The sequence below is a fragment of the Phasianus colchicus genome, chromosome 15 (genome assembly GCF_987193195.1).
Source record: "Phasianus colchicus chromosome 15, bPhaCol1.hap1.1, whole genome shotgun sequence".
Lineage (NCBI taxonomy): Eukaryota > Metazoa > Chordata > Aves > Galliformes > Phasianidae > Phasianus > Phasianus colchicus.
Window position 1 is genome coordinate 9,942,820 of NC_143450.1, and position 19,262 is coordinate 9,962,081.

Below are 19,262 nucleotides of genomic sequence, written 5' to 3' on the forward strand. Positions count from 1 at the left end.
TGTGCAAAATTAATGGCATGTGATGAGCTCTGAATTCAATGAGAGGAGAAAGTTTGTATCTGTACTGTGCTGGGGTAATTTACAAGTGGCTCTTGAGAAACGTTTTGAAATGTCAAGTGCTGGTATTTTGTGGGTTAGAGGAAGCAAATGCACAAAACAAGTTAAATGAGGAAAAAAAAAATCTCAGTATTTGGTTCTCAAACCTTCTTCAGTGGTATTTGGCACTGAAAATGCTTTATAGCTGCTGGCTGAGCTTTTTTTTTTTTTTTTTTTTTTTTTTTTTTTTTGCTGCTTTTCATGCCAGGAAAGGAGAAAAGGTCTTATTGTTGTGAGTGACACAGGTGGCAAAGCAGCGAGGAAGGACTGACCTGAATTGTGCACACAGATCCTCAGTGGGAGCCGAGCCTGTGCCGAGAGCAGTGCTGCCAAGGGTGGGTGTTCCAAGCCAGGAGTTCGTGCGGTTTGGTTCTGATTCAGGAACTGCAGGCAGGATTTTTATGGCTTTATAGGCAGGGCTGGTTTTGAAAGTGCTCTGCGTTTCTGAAACGTGCACATGCTTCTGATCTCTGTCAGAATGTTGGAAGGTTGCTGATTGCTTTCCCTGAAAGCCAAGTTTCCCAAAACTTTTCACTTTGAGGGCTATGTGAGCGTCTTGGATTCTGTGCGTAAGCAAGACATGTAAAGCCCCCAGGTTCTTCCCTAAAGCCAGGATCTGTGTGAACGTGAGGTGATGTTCTACACTCTGAAGACAAAGGCCTTGTTTTTTAATCTCTGTGTTAACTGTGAACGTATCAGCCAAGCATCAGAGACACAAATGATCTTACAGGTGCCAAATAATTGTGAGGGAAATTGAACTGATACGTTTTTTTTATTTCGAAAGTGGGAGCTATTCATGTTTTATTGCGGTTTGCAGATATTTAAATACTTAAACTAATTGTCAGCCTCAATTTTGAATGAGGAAGGAAAATAAAACGTGTGATGTGCTCCGAGTTTCTCGTAGTACTTGCCAGCAGAACCTGAGCCTTTCAAACAGTTGGCCTTCTTTCAGGTACAGATTTTAATGAGGCTGAAACAGAAAGAGTGTGCAAATGTGATGACAAAGTGTAACCGTGCTGAACAGGTACTGGAAGCTGGCACCAAAAAGTGTAGTACTTATTGCTGGTAGAATTGATTTGTTTTAGGAAGCAGCAGGAAGCCGTTGAATTATTACAGTGATGTACAAAGTCGGTGTGAGGGATTCTGTACTGTTGTGCACAAACTGTAGGAGGTCAGAAAGCCAGATTATCCACCCAGACATTTTCTCCTTGAATTTCAGTTTTTCAGCTAGTTATTTGCCAGTAATAATTTCAAGCAAGGATTTTGTCAGTCGCGTAAAGTGCTTGTAGCAAATGAATTTGGGAACAGAAATGAGCACTGTTGTCCTCCACGTTCCTTGTTTTAGGGCTGGTCCTGCAGGTCCAATGTGTTTGTTAGGGCTGGTCCTGCAGGTCCAATGTGTTTGTTGGGGCTGGTCCTGCAGGTCCGATGATGATTGATGGCAGTGCTTGGTGTTGGCAAGGAGAGAGCATGGGGCATGGTGGGCTGAGTGCAGGGCACCTGCTGCGTGAGGAAAGGTGGATTTGTGTACGGGTGCATATCCAGCAGGGGAGTGAGGGATAGATGCTAGAAGAAGTGTGCAACTTAAGAAGTTACATTGCTTTCAGAAAGTCTCTTTGACTACACAAATACCTTGTCAGCTTCAAAGCAACGTGTTTTGTCAATAAGAGATGGTGCAAGGAAGGTGTGGTGTTGTGGGTGGGAGGGGAGGTCAGCTCATGAACAACAATTTAAATGACCTGGAATATGAAAAGGCTGCAGAATCACCGAGTTAGAATAAAGGCAATAAATCAAGGTCTTTTGGTCCTTATAACAATGTTTGAAAGGCTGTTTTCTTTCTCATTTAACATGCAGCAAGGACATATGGGAGAAGGCGAGGTAACAATATTCCTATTTAATTTTCTAATGTTGACAATGTCTCATGGGAGAAAAACATTAAGCTGTTACTAGTGGGCAAACTCCAAAATATCTGAGTATAAAGCATCAGTTTCACATAAGTTTCCCTAGTCTGCATGCTGTAAGTAAACATTTTAACTGAATTAGGTAGTACTCCACAGCAGTGCTATTGAGGCTGAGACTATCACAGTCCTTTCAGTGGACATGTGTATGATATGTTATACCGTAGAGCTGTGTTGCTGTTTGTGTGTATGTTATGAATGCCAATGCTGGAGAAGCTTATTTTGGTTCTTTGAGTGCTGATGGTTTTCTTGATGCAGCAGAGACTGTAGTGAGTATTTGTCCTGGCCTCTTATGTTAGAGAAGCAGATGCTGCAAGCATGCGTACTGAGTTATCTCACAGCAGTGGTAATGCTAATGAACCTAAAAAGATCTGTGAAGGTATGGAGAATTGCTCCCCTCCAGCAATGCCTGCAGAACTGGGGCCTTCAGAGATGAAAGAAATGAAATACGCATCAGTTCATTAGGGAAAAACAAAGCATCATTTAAGTATATATTACGATATTTTTATCATAGTACAGGGCCAAGTTTACCTAGTTACAGAAGAAGGTCTTATTATATAGAGATTGTTATTTTAATCAAAGAAGTAAAACGATCCCTGAAGTTTCAAATAAAGAAAGCTGGCCAAGTCTTCCCTTTTTTTATTCATATAAATTCTGTGGACTGTTTATTTTATTTTATTTTATTTTTGCTTTCAACCTGTGAACTGTTTGATTTTTGCATGGGAATAGCCAGGATATTGGATCTGGTAAATCTGCTGTTCAAGATGCTGTTTCCTTTTTTAAAATGAAGTAAATGACAGTAATTTCTTTTCAAAGGAAGGAAGCAGAGCAGCGTAGATTAACCGTAGCAATACATGACTGTGGTGGATTGTAATGAGCTCTGGAAAAGCAGGCACATTATATCATAGCTCAGGTGAAAGGAAATGTATCCCAAAACTTGTGGCACACCTCATGAATTGGTTACTTTCCCTATGTGTATTTATGCCTAAAGCACTCATTAAGTGAATAGAAATGAGTTTGTTGTTTAGCTATTGAATACTGTAACCAAAGAAGGAATTCAGGGATGAGATCAGTTTGTGTGCTCAGCTTATTACGTTATACAGTTGCATTCAGATAATCTTATTTAAAAGTAATGAATGTTATTAAAGAAATCTATGATAAAAGGATTATCACAGAAGAGTATTGGGCAGTGAGGGGAAGCATGCCTACATTTTCTCTAAGACTGAGTTCATGAATGCAATTCTTTTGTAACATCCAAGTGAGTTTCCTTCTGAGAATGTCTCAGTATTGCCGAGTTTTCAGTCTTCATTTGTGGTAAATGAGAGTGGGTCTTCCCAGATTTATCAGGATATTTTTGTTATTTGCAAGTGGGTGGCTTGTGATTTGTTTTGCTATCAGGAGATCTAAATGTGTAATGTATCTAGTTGCAGAATTCTTTTTCTTGCCATCTGCGCTGTGAAATTTTCTCTCTGCCTTGTAAGAAGCTGTTCACTGGGAAGCGATTATGTACAGCTTAGGTTCTAGTGTCTGCTATTGGGAAACTCCCTAAAAAGAGGTGGGGATGTGGGGGAAAGTGGGGCTTTTATTCTCTTTCACTTGAAAGTTCTTTTAAAAGAATTTTAATTAGAAACATGACATTTATGGAAAGTAGTCAGTACTCAGTAGTCTGAGCATCCATTTGAAGTACCATTTTGTTTCAAATTTCTGTTAGTTGTGGTGCCTTTATGAAGGAGGTCGTGACCTTTTCTCTGAAATAATACATTTGAATTACTGAACGATAATGAAAACTTTGAGAGTCATATGAAATCAAGAACAGTATTGCTCATTAAAAGGGAAGACTGCAAACAGTTGTACTGCCAACACAAAAGACATTAATATGCATTAGTACCTATTAAAACAGTTTGTGCTTTGTTCTGTTAGTATGTTTTTTCCTTCTTTTTCTTTTAACCCCCTCTTCAGGTCAGTCTTCGCTGTTTCCAATGGAAGACGGGTTCTTGGATGATGGACGTGGCGATCAGACTCTGCACAGTGGGTTGGGGTCACCTCACTGCTTCTCCCATCAGAATGGGGAGCGAGTGGAGCGGTATTCCCGGAAGGTTTTTGTTGGTGGGCTGCCCCCAGACATCGATGAAGGTACGCTCCGAAAATCTTACCCAGAAGAGCTCCTTTTGGCTTAATGGCAGAGAAGCGGTGTGAAAACTTTTGTCTGTTAATTGACTGAAAGAATGTTTTTCTAACTCTACAGAAGAGCTTTGATGTGTAAATAAGGTTTTGTATATTGCCACTTTTACTCTGTGGCAAATGTGAGAAAATTCAGACTAGTTTTGGCTATGACATTGTTTTGCTGCTGAAGAACAAAACCTTACGTTATCACACGTGTAACTGAAGTTTGCAGTAAGAGGTATAAGAAGGGGGTGGTGGTGCAACAATGAACAAGTAAATATCCCCTGTTGAAAGTCACAGTACTTTGCAGTCATTTTGTATGCACCAGAAGCTAGTAGTAAGAAAAGGATTTCTAGTAGATTTGTAAGGTGTATGTAACTTAATTCATATGTGGAGGTTTATGTATGGTTTCTTAGAGGTGATTTTTAGCCACAATCGCATCCTGTGATAGCTTCTAGTGTGTATGGTGAGGGTCACAATTATGGTGAAGCTTTTTTTCATCAAAAAGTTCTGGTTTTTTGTATGTATAGAGCATGATGTGGGGGTGGTTAGAAGAACTTCAACTGTAAATCTGCAAAGTTGCTTTTATTTTTTTTTTTTTCAAATCACAAAATTATTTTTAGTCCCTGCTTTTTGTCAGGAAGAGAGCTTGTAATGCACTGCAGTTTGTATTACTGCAGCATGACAACTTGACAGTCACGTCCAACATAAGAGCTACATTTATCCTGTTTAACATAACTTATTCCTTCAGCATTTAAAAGGTCATGTCTAACATGATGTTTACAAGAGGAAAATCTTATTACAGTTTTGTTTGTTTGTTTCTTCGTCACTTTTGTTGATTTAAAAACAGATGAGACCAATAGTTCTGTCTGTGTGAAGCTGAGTTATCGAGGCACAAAGCCTTTGCTAAATGTGTGCTGGGAAGGTAGCTTGTATGTGTCACAGTTGCTTCATGTCAGCACTCCTCTTGCTAAATGCACGAGTGTGAATTAGAAAAAGGATGATGTGATTTAAAGCGTCTCACACCTGAGTCTGAACTTCTGACTGTAATTCTAAGATGCATTTTATGTAATGTAATTTAAAATGAAATTTGTCTTACTACTGTTCTAAATGAAGATTTGTTATAGGAATAGAGATGTAATAAGTAATGTTTTCTTTGGTTAATATCTTCGTCACCACGCAGCCTTGACACACTTCTTTTCCTGGGTGGATTTCTGATGATCTGTTGGGTACAAAGCAGCTGTCAGTACTATGGCTTGTGAGCTGCTATTTCATTAGCAATGTCATCAGCAGGTATAAACAGACTGAAAGGAACATAACCAGTAGCACCTTTTCAGATTTCTAACCCCAACACTGTGCTGCTGTAGAAGGGTCTGTAACACCTTAAGCAGAATTCAGCTAAGCATTGTGCCAGTTCAGATGGCACTGCAGCAACAGAAAGTTTGTTCTTTTTGTTTCCTTTTCTTAATGAAAAATTCTTGTTCAGAGAACTTTAAGTGGAATGTCTTTTGTGGAGAAGGGAACTATCATTTTCAACAAGAATTATAGCTAGAAGACTCCTACAGGACTAGCACATGCACATTTTTACCAGCAACTTTAGGTGGAAGGCAAATTTGCAATGGATGCAAGAGTTGTTTCTTGCTGTAGTTATGTGTTGTTTGCCACTTCTCCTATAATGTTGCATAACACCATTGTGGAAGTTCGCTCTGTATTAGTTGGAGGTCACACTCAGATAGTATTTGCTGATGTGGCACTGACATGCAGTATGAGCAGGTGTGACTGACTCCTGTGATAGCCTGCTCATTTTTCTCCAGTCTTTCTGCAGTTTTAAGACCCACTGGCGGTGCTGGTTGCTTACTAGCAAGTTGCCTTTGAACTCTTTGTGGCAGAATAGTTGAAGCTGTGTTATGATAGCTGTATAGACTTAGTTTCTGTTTGTTAGTGGGTTTGAAATCGGCAGTTAAAATAAGAGAGAGATCTTTGAACTGCCTTGTTTTGTAACATGTGTTCTGACTTGTCCTGAAGATGCCCCATCAGCTAGTAAGCACTGCTGTAATTTGGTAAACCATTAGGGCTATGCCACGTTTGTTTATGTAGTGAAGCTAAATGAAGTCTGTGTTTTTCAATTGTCTTGCAATCAACTGATTTTAATTTCAGTTTATGCCTTTTTCCTCTCTGTGTAGATGAGATCACTGCTAGCTTTCGTCGCTTTGGACCTTTGATTGTAGACTGGCCACACAAGGCAGAAAGCAAATCTTATTTTCCTCCTAAGGGTAAATATCTGATAATGGTATCATTGTTCTAGAATTCATTTTTCTTGATAAGACTCAACTTCAAAAGAGATTTTTATGGTGATGACCAAAGTTTAGGGGAAAGAATGATGAATCCTTGGGTTATAAACTGATTTTAGAATGGGCTTTGCAATTATTCTGCACTAAAACAATTATTCCCTAACTTCCTGTTATTACTTTATTCGGTTTTCCTTTTCTTTCTTTTTTTATTTTTTCCTGTTGTTCCTTGTTCTGCTTTACTTGCTTTTGTAATAATAATCAAGGCTAGTTTTCTGTAAAGCAGTTAAATACTGTTCACAGATGCCAGAGAGTACTAGCACCTTATATTAACAGCAGTGCTGGGAAGCATGCCTCCACAGCTGTGGCTTTTGTTCAGTTCTTACTACTGGCTTTTCTTTTTCAAAGGAAATGGGGAGAGAATGTGTTGATCAGCAATCTCCCTCCCTTCTTTCCTTCATGACTGTCAGAGATCTTACAGGAAGTTTGGTCGGGAATGTGTGAGGGAATCTTAAAGTTTGTCCTTTGTCATATAGTAGCATGATGACACGGTGCCAAGCACAATTTGGGGCTAAGTTACTGTACTATAAGGTGAATAGAGGAAAGAAATTATGTGCTTGTTTTCCCTTTTGGTAGGATACGCATTTTTGCTGTTCCAAGATGAAAGCTCTGTGCAGGCACTGATTGATGCATGTATTGAAGAAGACGGAAAGCTCTATCTCTGTGTTTCCAGCCCCACTATCAAAGACAAACCGGTAGGTAGAATTTTCAGGGCCTGCACAATTCTCGTATGATAACCAGAAATTGTACTCTTCAGGTGCCTTTTATTTTTCCTGTCTTCAGAATGCTAATGTTTAAATTTCCCCACATCGCCAAATTAAGTTTTCAAAAAGATGAATAGCATATTTTTAAAGTAGACATCAGGAAGTGTTGAAGTATAGTTACAATTCTCAGTTTTGTTAGAAAAAGGTTTGCTGAATTTCACTTTTGATGTAATAAATATATTTTCAGGCAGGTATTTTATCCTTCATATGCAATAAAATTGTAATATTATCTGTAGTGTTGCATGCAACCTGTTTTGACAGAGACAAATAAAAAAAGCATAATATGGCACAGAACTGTACATTATTAATACAAATGATTCTGTGACTGATGCAAGTCTGTTAATACTGGGAGACTTCTGTCATATTCTTGCACTTTCAAATTCAGCCAGCAGTAGGTAAATATAAAGCTGCTAGTTTGTCATAGTAAATAAACACGCACATTTGAGCCTGTTCCATTGAGATAACACTGGTCTGGTGCTTACACTTGCCTAGACCAACTCGAATAGTGAAGATATGTGTGCAGTGGTGTGGTTCATACAGCACCGTTTGGCCACGATTAAGTAAATGCGTAAGTAAGGGGTGAGTTTTTTTCCCAGAAATGTGGGTAACAAGGAAGTGGTGAAATTTGGTACAATCAAGTGGAGCTTATTAACGTTTCATTTTGGGAAATGATTGCTGAATAGGGAGTTAAAAATAGTGCAGTTTAGCAGGCTTTCTACTTTGTAGAATACTGTTTTAAGTTATATTACTGATATACTTTGAATTGTGAATGGTTAAAAAAAAAAGGCTTTTTGTCCATAGGTTCAGATCCGGCCTTGGAACCTTAGTGATAGTGATTTTGTTATGGATGGTTCACAGCCTCTTGACCCACGAAAAACCATTTTTGTTGGTGGTGTTCCTCGGCCTTTACGAGCAGGTACACTGCGTGTTCCGCAGCACTGGGCATGTTGAATATGCAGTCTGATTTGGGGAGCAAGGGGGGAGAGAAGTTATTTCAGCAAATGAACTATGAAGTGTTCCTGACACTTGCAGTGGGGCACATGGATACAAATGAACTATCACATTGGATGCTTGTAGAGGGGGAGAAAAAATAACCAAGCCTACACTGTTTCATTTTCCTTTCTGGTTTAGTGGAACTTGCAATGATAATGGATCGACTCTATGGAGGGGTGTGCTATGCTGGAATTGACACAGACCCTGAGCTGAAGTACCCAAAAGGAGCTGGGCGGGTTGCATTTTCTAATCAACAGAGTTACATAGCTGCTATCAGTGCTCGCTTTGTTCAGCTGCAGCATGGAGAGATAGATAAACGGGTAAGGTCTTCAAGCGTATTCTATTTTTTTTCAGTGCCTTCTCTAGAAATGGCTTTCCATGTAAATGTGTGTCATTGTGAAGACTGTAAATGTTATATCAGATGCGTTGTGTATTTAAGGCTAGATTGTGCCACTAAGATACAACACAGAATAAAAATGATGGAGTGGTGCAAAGCTATTGCTTCTGGAACGTGGGAGGCAACTGTGAAGCTGACTTCCTCAAATTGCTTAGCATAATGGGAAGCATGTCAGCTGCCTTGCCCTTTTATAAGAATATTACACTCGTCATATACTCCCACTGCAAGGATTTGCACTCGTAGTGTTTGTATAATGTCAGAGAGGAGGGTATCTGTTAAGGGTGGAGCAGTTTTTACTCGTGTTCTGCATCTTTGTATAGAATGGGCAGAATGTAGCTCTACTGTTATGCATTATTAGCTGAGTGGTTCTGAAGAACATCACAGTAATGCATTGTGAACTCTTCAGCAGGCATCACAGCCTCATAGTCATCCTGCACGTCGTGTGTAAAAGCTGCCCAGTTAATTGTTTCAGTGATAATCTATAATTATTTATTGCTTAATTTGTTAATATAAATTAAAGGAATATGTTGATAAGATTTGTAGTTTGCTTGTGTCTGCCCTTATCTATATCAAATGTGACTTTATCCATTGCAATGATCTTTGGGCCTCAATTTTGAGAAACTGAGATCCCTATATCTGTTGTTCTCACTGCTGCTTTGTCTCTGAATTTTCCTTACATGACTGTCACTATTTATTTCAGTTTTATTATCACTATAGAAGAAAACCCCCAAACTTGGCTGATGAGCTGATTATCATTTCACTTCTCCCTTGGCTATAAAGCTTGGGTAGAACAACTGTTTGTCTCAGGGCCTGTGAGATGGAATGTCTTTGTTCTGATCTTGGCTCTGAAATAAGTTCTGTATGGCTTTGAACAAATAATTTGGGCTGCCCTTGTGCAACTTCTGCTTGCATAAGCAGACATTTGGGTGAATAGGTCCATTGAAGCTGTCGGGACTAGAAATTTAAGTAATTGTGAACTCTGGCAAGTATTTTGCAATCTGTTTCCCCTTCCTTCTCTCCTCCTCCTCTGTATTTCCCCATTTTGTGTGTTCAGAAAAGCCATGGGGAGATAAATGCTCAGAGGATTCGTTATAAGAGCGTTTGGTTGCATAAAAGATAGAAAAAAGGCAACAATGGAAATAATGCTTTTTATTAATTACTTGCTATTTGTTGTTGTTGTTTTTTTCTAATTAAGTTTTTCTGTACAAATAAAAATGAAAGTAATAACAAGAAAGGATTTCCTGTAAAATTAGGCAAGGAGGTGCTGCTAACAGATGTGCCCTTCAGAGAGGCAGTGCAAGGTAAATGCTCAGTGGCCTGCAGTGCCCACTGCTACTGAGCTTCTGCTGTGTGCTGCCACCCTAAGTGTGCCTGATGAAGTTGCTGTACTTTAAGGTACTTCTTGTAAAGCCTCCGTGTAGCCAGCATGGGTAAGAAATTCAGGTCATGTTGGTCCTGTGCACTATAGCACACACTGAATAAATGTGTTGAGGACTCTGACTCATATCTGTGGTTTATAGACTTGCACAGAAACCAGTGGTGCAGTAACAGGCTAAAGCAAGCAGAGGTATAATTACCTGTGCTGTAGTATGGCCTTTAGGTTGCAGCCTAAGCCAGCCTCTGAACACATATATTCAAGCACAGTAAAGCTGCAGAGCTGCCATGTTAAGGAGGTCAGCACAGCATAACTGTATTTTGTCCTCTTAGCTCAACCTCAAACTGCTTAGCAAACCTCAAATGACAAAGGGAGAAAGTGAAGTCTCCCTCCCTTCAGTCTTTTGCTACTCTTTTATAAATCCATTCTTCTGAGCTGGTGTGGAGGAGTGTTTGGGAAACAGTATCAGTAGGAGGGAAGAAAAAGAAGGAGGGAAAAGGCTGCTGTATTGTCTCCCAAGTAGTTTGTAAGTACAGATGATGTGAACCAACTACAATGCCTTCTCTGGAGCCTATTAGGATTGGGTGAGTTTAAAATGCTAGGAACTGTGAGTCAGCTGGCATACAGTTGAGATTTATGAGTTGAAGAAGGAGCCATCCCTAAACAGATGCAGAAATAGCAGGACAAGGTAGAGACACCAGTTGCTGTTGGATATTTGGAAATGGTTTTGAAAATGCCTGATGGCACGGGTTTCAGAGAGGGGCTCACAAACACGATCAGGACAGGAACTTGTTTGTATGCTTCTTTAAGGTGAGGTTTAAGGTTTGCTGTTGTGCTCCTGATGCGCACATGGACCTTCCATAGTCCTAGGGAGTGAAGGAGTGGGAGCAGAAGTGATTATTGGTTATGAGGTGAAATCCAGCCTGTAAGGGATGGCAGTGCTATTTGAACACGTAGGCATGTCTAAATGAGCTGTACTCCAGCCAGCTTGTATACTGAGAGCAGCAAGCTTCGCCTTCCTGTCACACAGTCAGCATTCTGCATTGTGGGCAGGGGTTTGTTTTTGGTATGCAAATGCCTAGATTAAAAGCTAGTAGCCTGCAGATGTTGCAGCGTAGATGTATCCTTGTAGCACCAGCTGGTAAGTTCCTGTGAGTCATTATCAATTAAGAACTTAAATGTTTCTTCTTTCTTGTCTGCTGCTCATCTGGTCCTTCATGCCAACTAAGTAGATGGTCATCAGTCCCATTTTAAGCCTCGTATTTGATACCAGCAAGAGTAGGTGGGTCTCTTTTTGCTGAGTGGACAAAGCCACAGAAAAAGAGAACAGAGATGTGCTGTTTATTGAAGATAATGATTTTTTTTTTTTTAAAGCTGGGGATTCAGACGTTGAAATTTGCAAACTACATTTAATCTGCAGGCAGTGTTGTGTAAACAGTTTACATTCCTACCTGAACGGGTAGGAGCTTAGTTGTGCATCACGCTTCTTAAAAATAAATCCCCAGAATTCTCCAGTGTTCTGATGTGAATCTGTGTGTATCAGTTCTACAGCAACATGTTGATTGTTCCTTTCTGCAAACAAATGACAGCTTGCGTGAAGCTGATGCTGAGCATTGGATTCTGGTTGTTTTTGAAGGATCAAGGAAGGCAGTGGGAACAAGATTGTTCTCGTGTTAAATGCCTATGAGTTTTGGCATTTAATTCTTGTCTGTGTTGTTCCCTGCTAGAATACAAATAGTATATGTTGTGGGATTGTCTTCATCTACATTGTAATTAAGAATTGTAAACTTTCTTCTCGTTTTCTGTATGCAGGTGGAAGTTAAGCCATATGTCTTGGATGATCAACTTTGTGATGAATGTCAGGGGGCCCGTTGCGGTGGAAAATTTGCTCCATTTTTCTGTGCTAATGTTACCTGTCTGCAGTATTACTGTGAATATTGCTGGGCTGCTATCCATTCACGCGCTGGCAGGGAATTCCACAAGCCCCTGGTGAAGGAGGGAGGAGATCGCCCAAGACATATTTCATTCCGCTGGAACTAAATGATCGCTGCAGCGCTCATATGCAGGCCTCAAATTAAGTGCACTCTTCTGTTATCCTGATTGTCCCTACCCACCCTGCCCTTTCTCTTATTCAAGATAGCATGTCCTTTTGTAGTAGTCTGTAATTTAACAATAGTATAATGAAAGAATGACCTATAATATGGGTATTTTGTAGAATCTTGTCATTGAAAACTGTATTGGGAACTCCTTTTCGTATTGATAACATGTTGCAAGTGAGTTGCATTCTCTTGTCTTTACTAGGGAGAGAACACTTAATTTCATGCAACGTTTTCTTAGAGGAGAGAAAAATATTAAGAGAATTGAAACAATAGAGTATTTTGGTTTTTTAATTAAATTATTGTTAATAAAGAACATAAGAATACTTTTATTAAAATAACCGTGTAACAATAACACTATAAGTCTGTTCTGACACTTTTCCCCAGGGAAGCCTGTTTTTGCCTCTCGTTTTGTTTTGACTTTGGATTTTTCCAGCAACAGATGAAGTTAGCGTTTACCTATCAACAGGAAAGAGCATGTTTAAAGCAACAAAAATGCATGAGTAAAGTTGAAGCAGCATTTTAATAATGATAGTTCTTTCTTTCTTTCCTTCTTTCTTTCTTTAATCTTTTAAGGGTTTTGAGGCTGAAATTTTTGCTCGGTATATATCTGACCTTGCCTCTGACTACCACCCACATCCAAATTAGTAATGAGATAGGCAGAGCTTACTATATTTTCATCAAAATTATTACATTTTAAGAATTCCTGAATGTAAAAGTTGAGTAAAGTTACTACTGAGGGGGGAGTGCACTTTTTTTTCTTTATGTTTAAGAGAATTCAATTGTCTGGTTACAGCCCTAGAAGTCCAACCAAAGCTAGAGTAATGACAACTAGTTAACTGGCATTTCCTCTCCTGAAGGATAAATATATAGATTTTATTTTTGATGGCTATATATAACTCTATATCCTAATATACTAACATTCATCAGGGGCCAGCCTTTGCTCTCCATTTTGACATGAAAAACTAGAAAACCTTAAGATACCTCAAGGATATCACTAATTTTTACTGAAGTTTTGATATTCCAGTGTGTCACACAAACTAAAATCGGCTGCTTACTGGTTTCCCATCATGGATGTAAAGTTAGTTTTGAATACTCTCTAACTTAGTTGTAACAGAAGGCATGAACCTCCATAGTTTCCAGGTCTCGTTTTGCACTGTTTTGTGCATGAAACGGTGCAAGCATGCATATGCCTTTCTTACTCTTCTTGTAGAAAGAATCCCAGCTAAAATTCCTCTTCTTCAGAACTTAATATGGAAAAATAGAGAAACACAGGTATTTGAAGTGCCAACATTGCTAAGTTAATGCCTGCTTTATTATAAACAAATTCTACCTTGAGAAGCATTAACACAGTACATGTTAATGGAATGATAAAGAGTGGGTGCAGGGGTTTAGTTTGAAATAGCTGAATGAAGGAGTAGTTCTGAACATAATTTTTCTTACTTTTGAACTAAAGCCCCGGCCAGCTTCTGAAACTACTCCTTAGCAGTGTGCAACCAAACAGGTTCAGTGGCAATCTTCTAAACCGCCCGACTGGCGTGGTACCATCCTAGATTCTCTCAGACCAAAGACTTGCCTCAGCACTGCTTGGGAAACATCTGCTGCGCTGAAAGCGTTTGCCGGCCCCCTCGTCCTGTCCCCCAGCCCAGATTATCTTTATGAGAAGCAGTTTTTATTTTCAATACAGGCTTTAATGAACCTTCTCGAGTTCCAAAGGTCAAAATGGAGACATTTGCTGTCTATTAGTCAAGTATAGAAAGGGAGCTGCTTTTAATGAAATCCCTGAAAATATTGACAACAGTAATGCAAATGCAGAGTGCTCTTGTGTAGATTGTCAGGGACTTTTTTTTCTCTGAAGTACATAATTAGAGTTGGAATGTTCCTTTAATTTTTTTAATGCTTGTAGGTGGCTTTGGGGTGTGCTATTGTGCCGATCCTACCCAGTAAACAGGTGAGATGGGTTACCATTACGAGAAATAACACTGTTTGAGAACTAGCTTTGAATAATAATTTTCCCTTTGTACATGACCTGCTGAATTTCGGTACAGTGTTTTTGTAGCTAACTTATTTTGTCATGCACATAATGTATATTTGTTATGCACTACTTTTGTATATCTTGTTTTTCCAACAGTGAGCATTTTTAGGCACACTTTTCACTGACGGGATATCTCTTTATGCAATACCTCAATTTTTCATATTGCAAAGAGTAGCTTTTTGTACTTTTATTACTGAGAGATCTTCATATACTTCATTTTTTAATATAAATAATTTTAATAAATTTTATTTTCTTATATTCTGCTTTTTATACATTTCAGTGCTCTGCATACATTTTGAATTATGGATGTTGTGCACTGGCAATGCTATTTTAGAATCTGCAGAGAAAAGAAAGCATGTTGCTTAAACATCTTAGCCCAGCACCAGGTATTTGGTGTACATATAATTTAAGAAATAGTATATGTAAAGTTGAGAATTAAAGAAGAAAAGCATGAAAGTGACAAATGACACTGTCTTTAGACCCTGAAATTTAAATGCATAAATATAGCGTAGGATTTAAAAGCAAAGAAACATCAAAATTGTCTACCGCTTCTTACTGAGTTTTTAAAGATGATACACAAATGCAGACGTTTTTGGTGAATGTTTAGCCATTTTTAATATTAATAAAGAATTGATGTTAGGTGTTTGATGCAGAAATGTGTCTACTCTTTTAAATTATATTTAAAGAATAAAAGAGAGCCTGCTAGGTGGCAGGCGCGTAATGTTAGTATGCATGACTAATGTAAGAAGTTGTTATTCTACTAATATTCACTTGTGATTGTGTGACAAGCGTGTTTACAGATTATTTGGTTACACTTCGATTTACAGGGCATAAACAATTATAGGCATTACTCTGTATACTTAAGTAGTGACGACACGTCCTTCTGATTACATGGGATTTGTAGTTGGGGTTACCATGTAGCTCCAAACATAATTAACATGTAATTAGTTTACCGGTCTTAGGGTATCACTTGGATTTGCAAAGGGGCTGATGAGCATGTAGTTTTATCACACTAGCATGGCACCGGCCATGTATTTACAGTGTAGTTACAGAGTAATTACATGGTTATTTTTGCAATGTAAAATAAAGTGTTTCTGATTATTTTGTATGTAAAGGAACCCCACTGCCCCGTGCTTTTTTGGTATAGTATCTACTTCTCCATACACAGACCTCTGCAGAATGCAAATTAAAAACTTGCAGTGAATGAATTTAGCGTTTTCTAAGGATGCTGTTGGAAAGACTTGATAATTCACCCCTTTTGTTTTTAGAGGAGTTGAAACCTTCTGTTAAAAGGTGATTTAAAACTTGAATGTGATGAATTGTGGCAAGTTAACTTCAAGTTATGTGCAATACCTATTTCAGACTTCTGGAAGATCTTTGCAGTGTAATTCTTTGTTTTTAATTGCAGACATTTAAAAATGTCATTTTCTACTGTTCTAGTAAATCCTCTTTCTTGCTGGCGTTTCTAAAGAAAAGAATCAGAAATCGATCTTTCTACTAATGTAAATTTGAGATTATTTTTAAAAAAAATGGAATAAAAGGTTTTGGTCATTTGCTTTATTTTATTATTTTAAAGCTACTGTGATAGCATTGTAAGAATTGGGACAATATTGTATTCAACTGTTTTATTTTTTATATTTTTAAATCTTAAAGTATAATTAGTTTTTATAATTTTCATCAGATTTTTTTGTTATATTTTTTGGAAGTGAAACTTTTAGCAAGTGGGTGTCTAGTTTTTACTAATCCCTAATATGTTTTTCCCCCCAATGTATTGCTCATATTATCAGAAGGAAAAGTTATTTAAGTATGTCAGTTAATTGTACTACTTGGCTGAATTTCCATATAGTTTTTACTGTGTATGGGGAGGTTGTAGTATTTATTATAGCATTTTAAATAAGGGTAATTCATTTTTTATTAAAGTCATTTTCACGTTTAAGTTCATATTTTTGTATGTTCTACTCTAAGTTATATAACACAAGTTACTTTTTTTAAAGAGTTCATTTGTTGAAGTGCTAGTGAAAATTAATGTTATTAAATAGTTTGCAAATGACTATTTATACCAGTATGCATATAATTTTTAAATATTTGTAATGTGAGATGTTGAATGAATAAAACTTTTAACTCAATGCTTCTCCTTAACCTCTTTTTTTTTTTTTAAGCTTTCAGTGGATAAATGTTCCTTTGTGACTGCAGCTCCTGGGGCTCGCGAGGTGATGCTGATGAAGTGGGCACATGTCTGACTGTGTATGTGTGAAGGACTCAAGGCTGTGTTCTGCGGTCCTGTTCTGGTCAGAACACTGAGCATGGTTTTGTAGGGGGTGTGTGAGAGAGATTGAAACCACTGGAGAGATGCTGAGTGCCCTGAGCAGTGCGTTTAAGCACCACAAGATAAATGTGCAGTGCAGCAGAGTTGGAAAGGGTGATGTCTGGAGGGCTGTAGAACTGCTGTTGGTTGAATCAGACTGCATGAAGAAGCATTCTTACTGCTTACATGCAGATGTTGTCTTTAGGGAATGTTGAATGCTAACTACTTAATTTTGTGGATTTGGTGCTTGTTGAGTATTTGGTGCTTGTTGAATAATCTTACGTATCTCTGGAAAAACCTTTCAGCAGCTTCAGCACTGCTGTTTCTATTTTTTTGCACAGCCATAAGAGTATCAACCTAGCCAGGAATTGGATCGTTTCTTTCTGCTCTCTGCTTCCAATTCATAGGGTCAAAAGACAACCACTATGCACTGAGAAATCAAGCTAACTGGGTGGGTGATGTGTTTAATGAGAAGGATACCACTGAGGCACATGCAATGCATGACATAAGTCAGAAACCACCGTGCAGCTGGGACAAAAAGATAACCAGGCAAGGACCTGTCCAAGCATGGCACAGACAGACAAGGATTGCTTTTCACTTGTCTCGCAGCTGTGATCTGATATTCCAGGAAAAGGAATAAGTCTGGTATTTTAAAGAACATTCTTAGATGAGCTTGCTAGTGTCGGCATTAATTTAAAATACCTGATCTTGAAATATCCAAGGAGTCTTGTGAAGGGTTGCCATCTACTATATCTGGTCTTCAGAAGCTATCCTTTTTGGCTAGGAGTTCCAAATTTATTTTTGTTTGTTTTCTAAACTTCGATACAAGTAGCATTGCACTGACCAGTGCTTTGTCATTGGCATCTGGGCTACTAATCTCTTGTGCCTGCGTTTGAGGAAGGGTGCTGTAAATGTTTTATAGATGTTGAGTGCAATTATTTCCATGGGCACTTCAGAAAATGCAGAATTGAGCTGTAATGGGATTAGTTCTGCAAGGTGCTAATCACTTGAGTTCCCATTGGCTTCGGATGATGCAAACTTAGAAGCTAATGCCTTTTTAACAAGAAAAAAATTGCTGGTGACTCCATGCGTATACTTTCAATCCTTTGAAACGGCTATTTAAAAATAATCATAAAATGCTGGTAAACTTTGGAAAAATACAGAGGCTGGAGATGGGAAGTCTGCCTGGCAAATGATGAATTCCACGTTGTTGCATTTTGCACCAGAGTATTGGCTGGTAAGGGCAGTATCTCTCCATTCTCTGTATTCGTATTGCTAGGAAATAGCGGTAGGTTGGCCTCTCCCAGTGTGATAATGAGTTCTTGACATCGCTTTCAAGTGCAGAGTGGTCTCCTAGAAAGCATGTGCTTATCAGTGCTTTATCTGATAATGGTTTCTAACAAGTAGGATGGAGTTGAAATTTGGTCCTGCAGTGTGGGCTTTTTAAGTCTCCTGAGCCATGGTGGTAGAACGAGCGGTGTCTCCCACAGACGTGGCACTCCCACACTCGTTTGAGCTCACAAGTGCTTATTGAGATGAAGTCTGATTGGTGTGTAAATTAATTAAGAGCTTTTCCCCTCTGGAGACTGCAGAATACTTTGTGAATATTTGCCTATGTAATGAGATTTAATTTATTAGAGTCTAAAAAAAAAAAATCACCTCAATAAGGTGAAATACCAGAAGTCCGGGGTATTTTCCAAGCTGAAAATAATAATCACCTTTTCAGCAACGGCCTTGGCTGATTCTGAATTGCTGAGAAGAACATTCTAGGAAAGATAATATATCAAATCTCTTTTGGGTTTCAGTTTGTCCTGAAACTATAAATAAATGCTCCAAGCTGACTCCAGAAGGTGGATGTTTGCCTGCGGGGTAGAATTTCAGAATTTCCACAGTACATGAATCTCAAATATTTTCTTTCAGCACAAACTGTTCGTTGAGCACAGTCAGCCACCAGCTTTCTCTGGGGTGCTGCTTTCACTAAATGAACTGCTACATTCCGCATCAGTGAAGGAACTCAGTTTGGGTGGAGATGGATAAAACCCATCTAGGACAGAGTTAAAGGCTAAGGTATGTTTTAAAGAGAGTCTCCTGGCTGTCAAGTTGTTGTCGGACAGTTTCTACTGTCTGTCCTGGTTCTCCAGCTGCTGTTTATTCAGTGCAATGAAAGCCTGCTCAGCCGCAGTCCAAAATGCACATTGCTAGCCTCCAGGAAATCTAAGACAAATAATAGCCTTAGAAAGGATAGATGAGGAAAAAAACACTGACATCTCTTCCTCTGCGTAAAATAAGCTGATTCAGTCTGCCAGTATGAAAAACAGCCTCTGGGATAAGAATATACTTGCAGCTGTCTTCCCAGTCATAGAAATTGAAGGGGTGTGGAGAGGCTGAATCAGTGCTCCCAAGGTGTTATTGAACTCTCTAAGACGGAGAGAAGGTCGTTCTGAAACTTGGTGCTTTCATTAGTGCTATCAGGTATTGTCTGCTTTCACGACACCCAAACTCTAATTTGCTGACTTTTTGTATGGCTTGTCAGAAGTTTTTTCATTGTGAGCGTTTAGTAATAATCACATTCAAATTACTAAAGGAAGCTCTCTCAGTTGTCTTGTTTAGGGCACTTGGGAAACCGTAGTGTGGTACTATTCTGTTTGGGGGCCCTCACAGAATTTGAGAACTTTGAAAAGTTCTCACTTCTCCTTGTATCTATATGTAGTGGAAATGCTGTCACAGCCTGA

At 38.7% G+C, this 19,262-nt stretch overlaps 1 protein-coding gene across 4 annotated transcripts in view; it reads left to right on the forward strand.

Moving 5' to 3' along the window:
- The window catches only part of CPEB4 (cytoplasmic polyadenylation element binding protein 4), a 36,593-nt gene extending 21,920 nt beyond the window's left edge, over positions 1-14,673 (forward strand). For 2 of the 4 annotated variants that reach the window (XM_090150596.1, XM_090150597.1), the window contains exons 3-9: positions 1,951-1,974; positions 4,014-4,187; positions 6,401-6,490; positions 7,142-7,260; positions 8,131-8,245; positions 8,461-8,642; positions 11,907-14,673. In XM_090150596.1, coding sequence (XP_090006722.1) covers positions 1,951-1,974; positions 4,014-4,187; positions 6,401-6,490; positions 7,142-7,260; positions 8,131-8,245; positions 8,461-8,642; positions 11,907-12,134 — 932 coding nt within the window. In that variant the 3' untranslated portion in view covers positions 12,135-14,673. The remainder of the gene's footprint in view (positions 1-1,950; positions 1,975-4,013; positions 4,188-6,400; positions 6,491-7,141; positions 7,261-8,130; positions 8,246-8,460; positions 8,643-11,906) is intronic. The other 2 variants (XM_031598108.2, XM_090150598.1) reach the window with 1 other exon arrangement.
- The last annotated feature ends 4,589 nt before the right edge of the window (positions 14,674-19,262 follow it).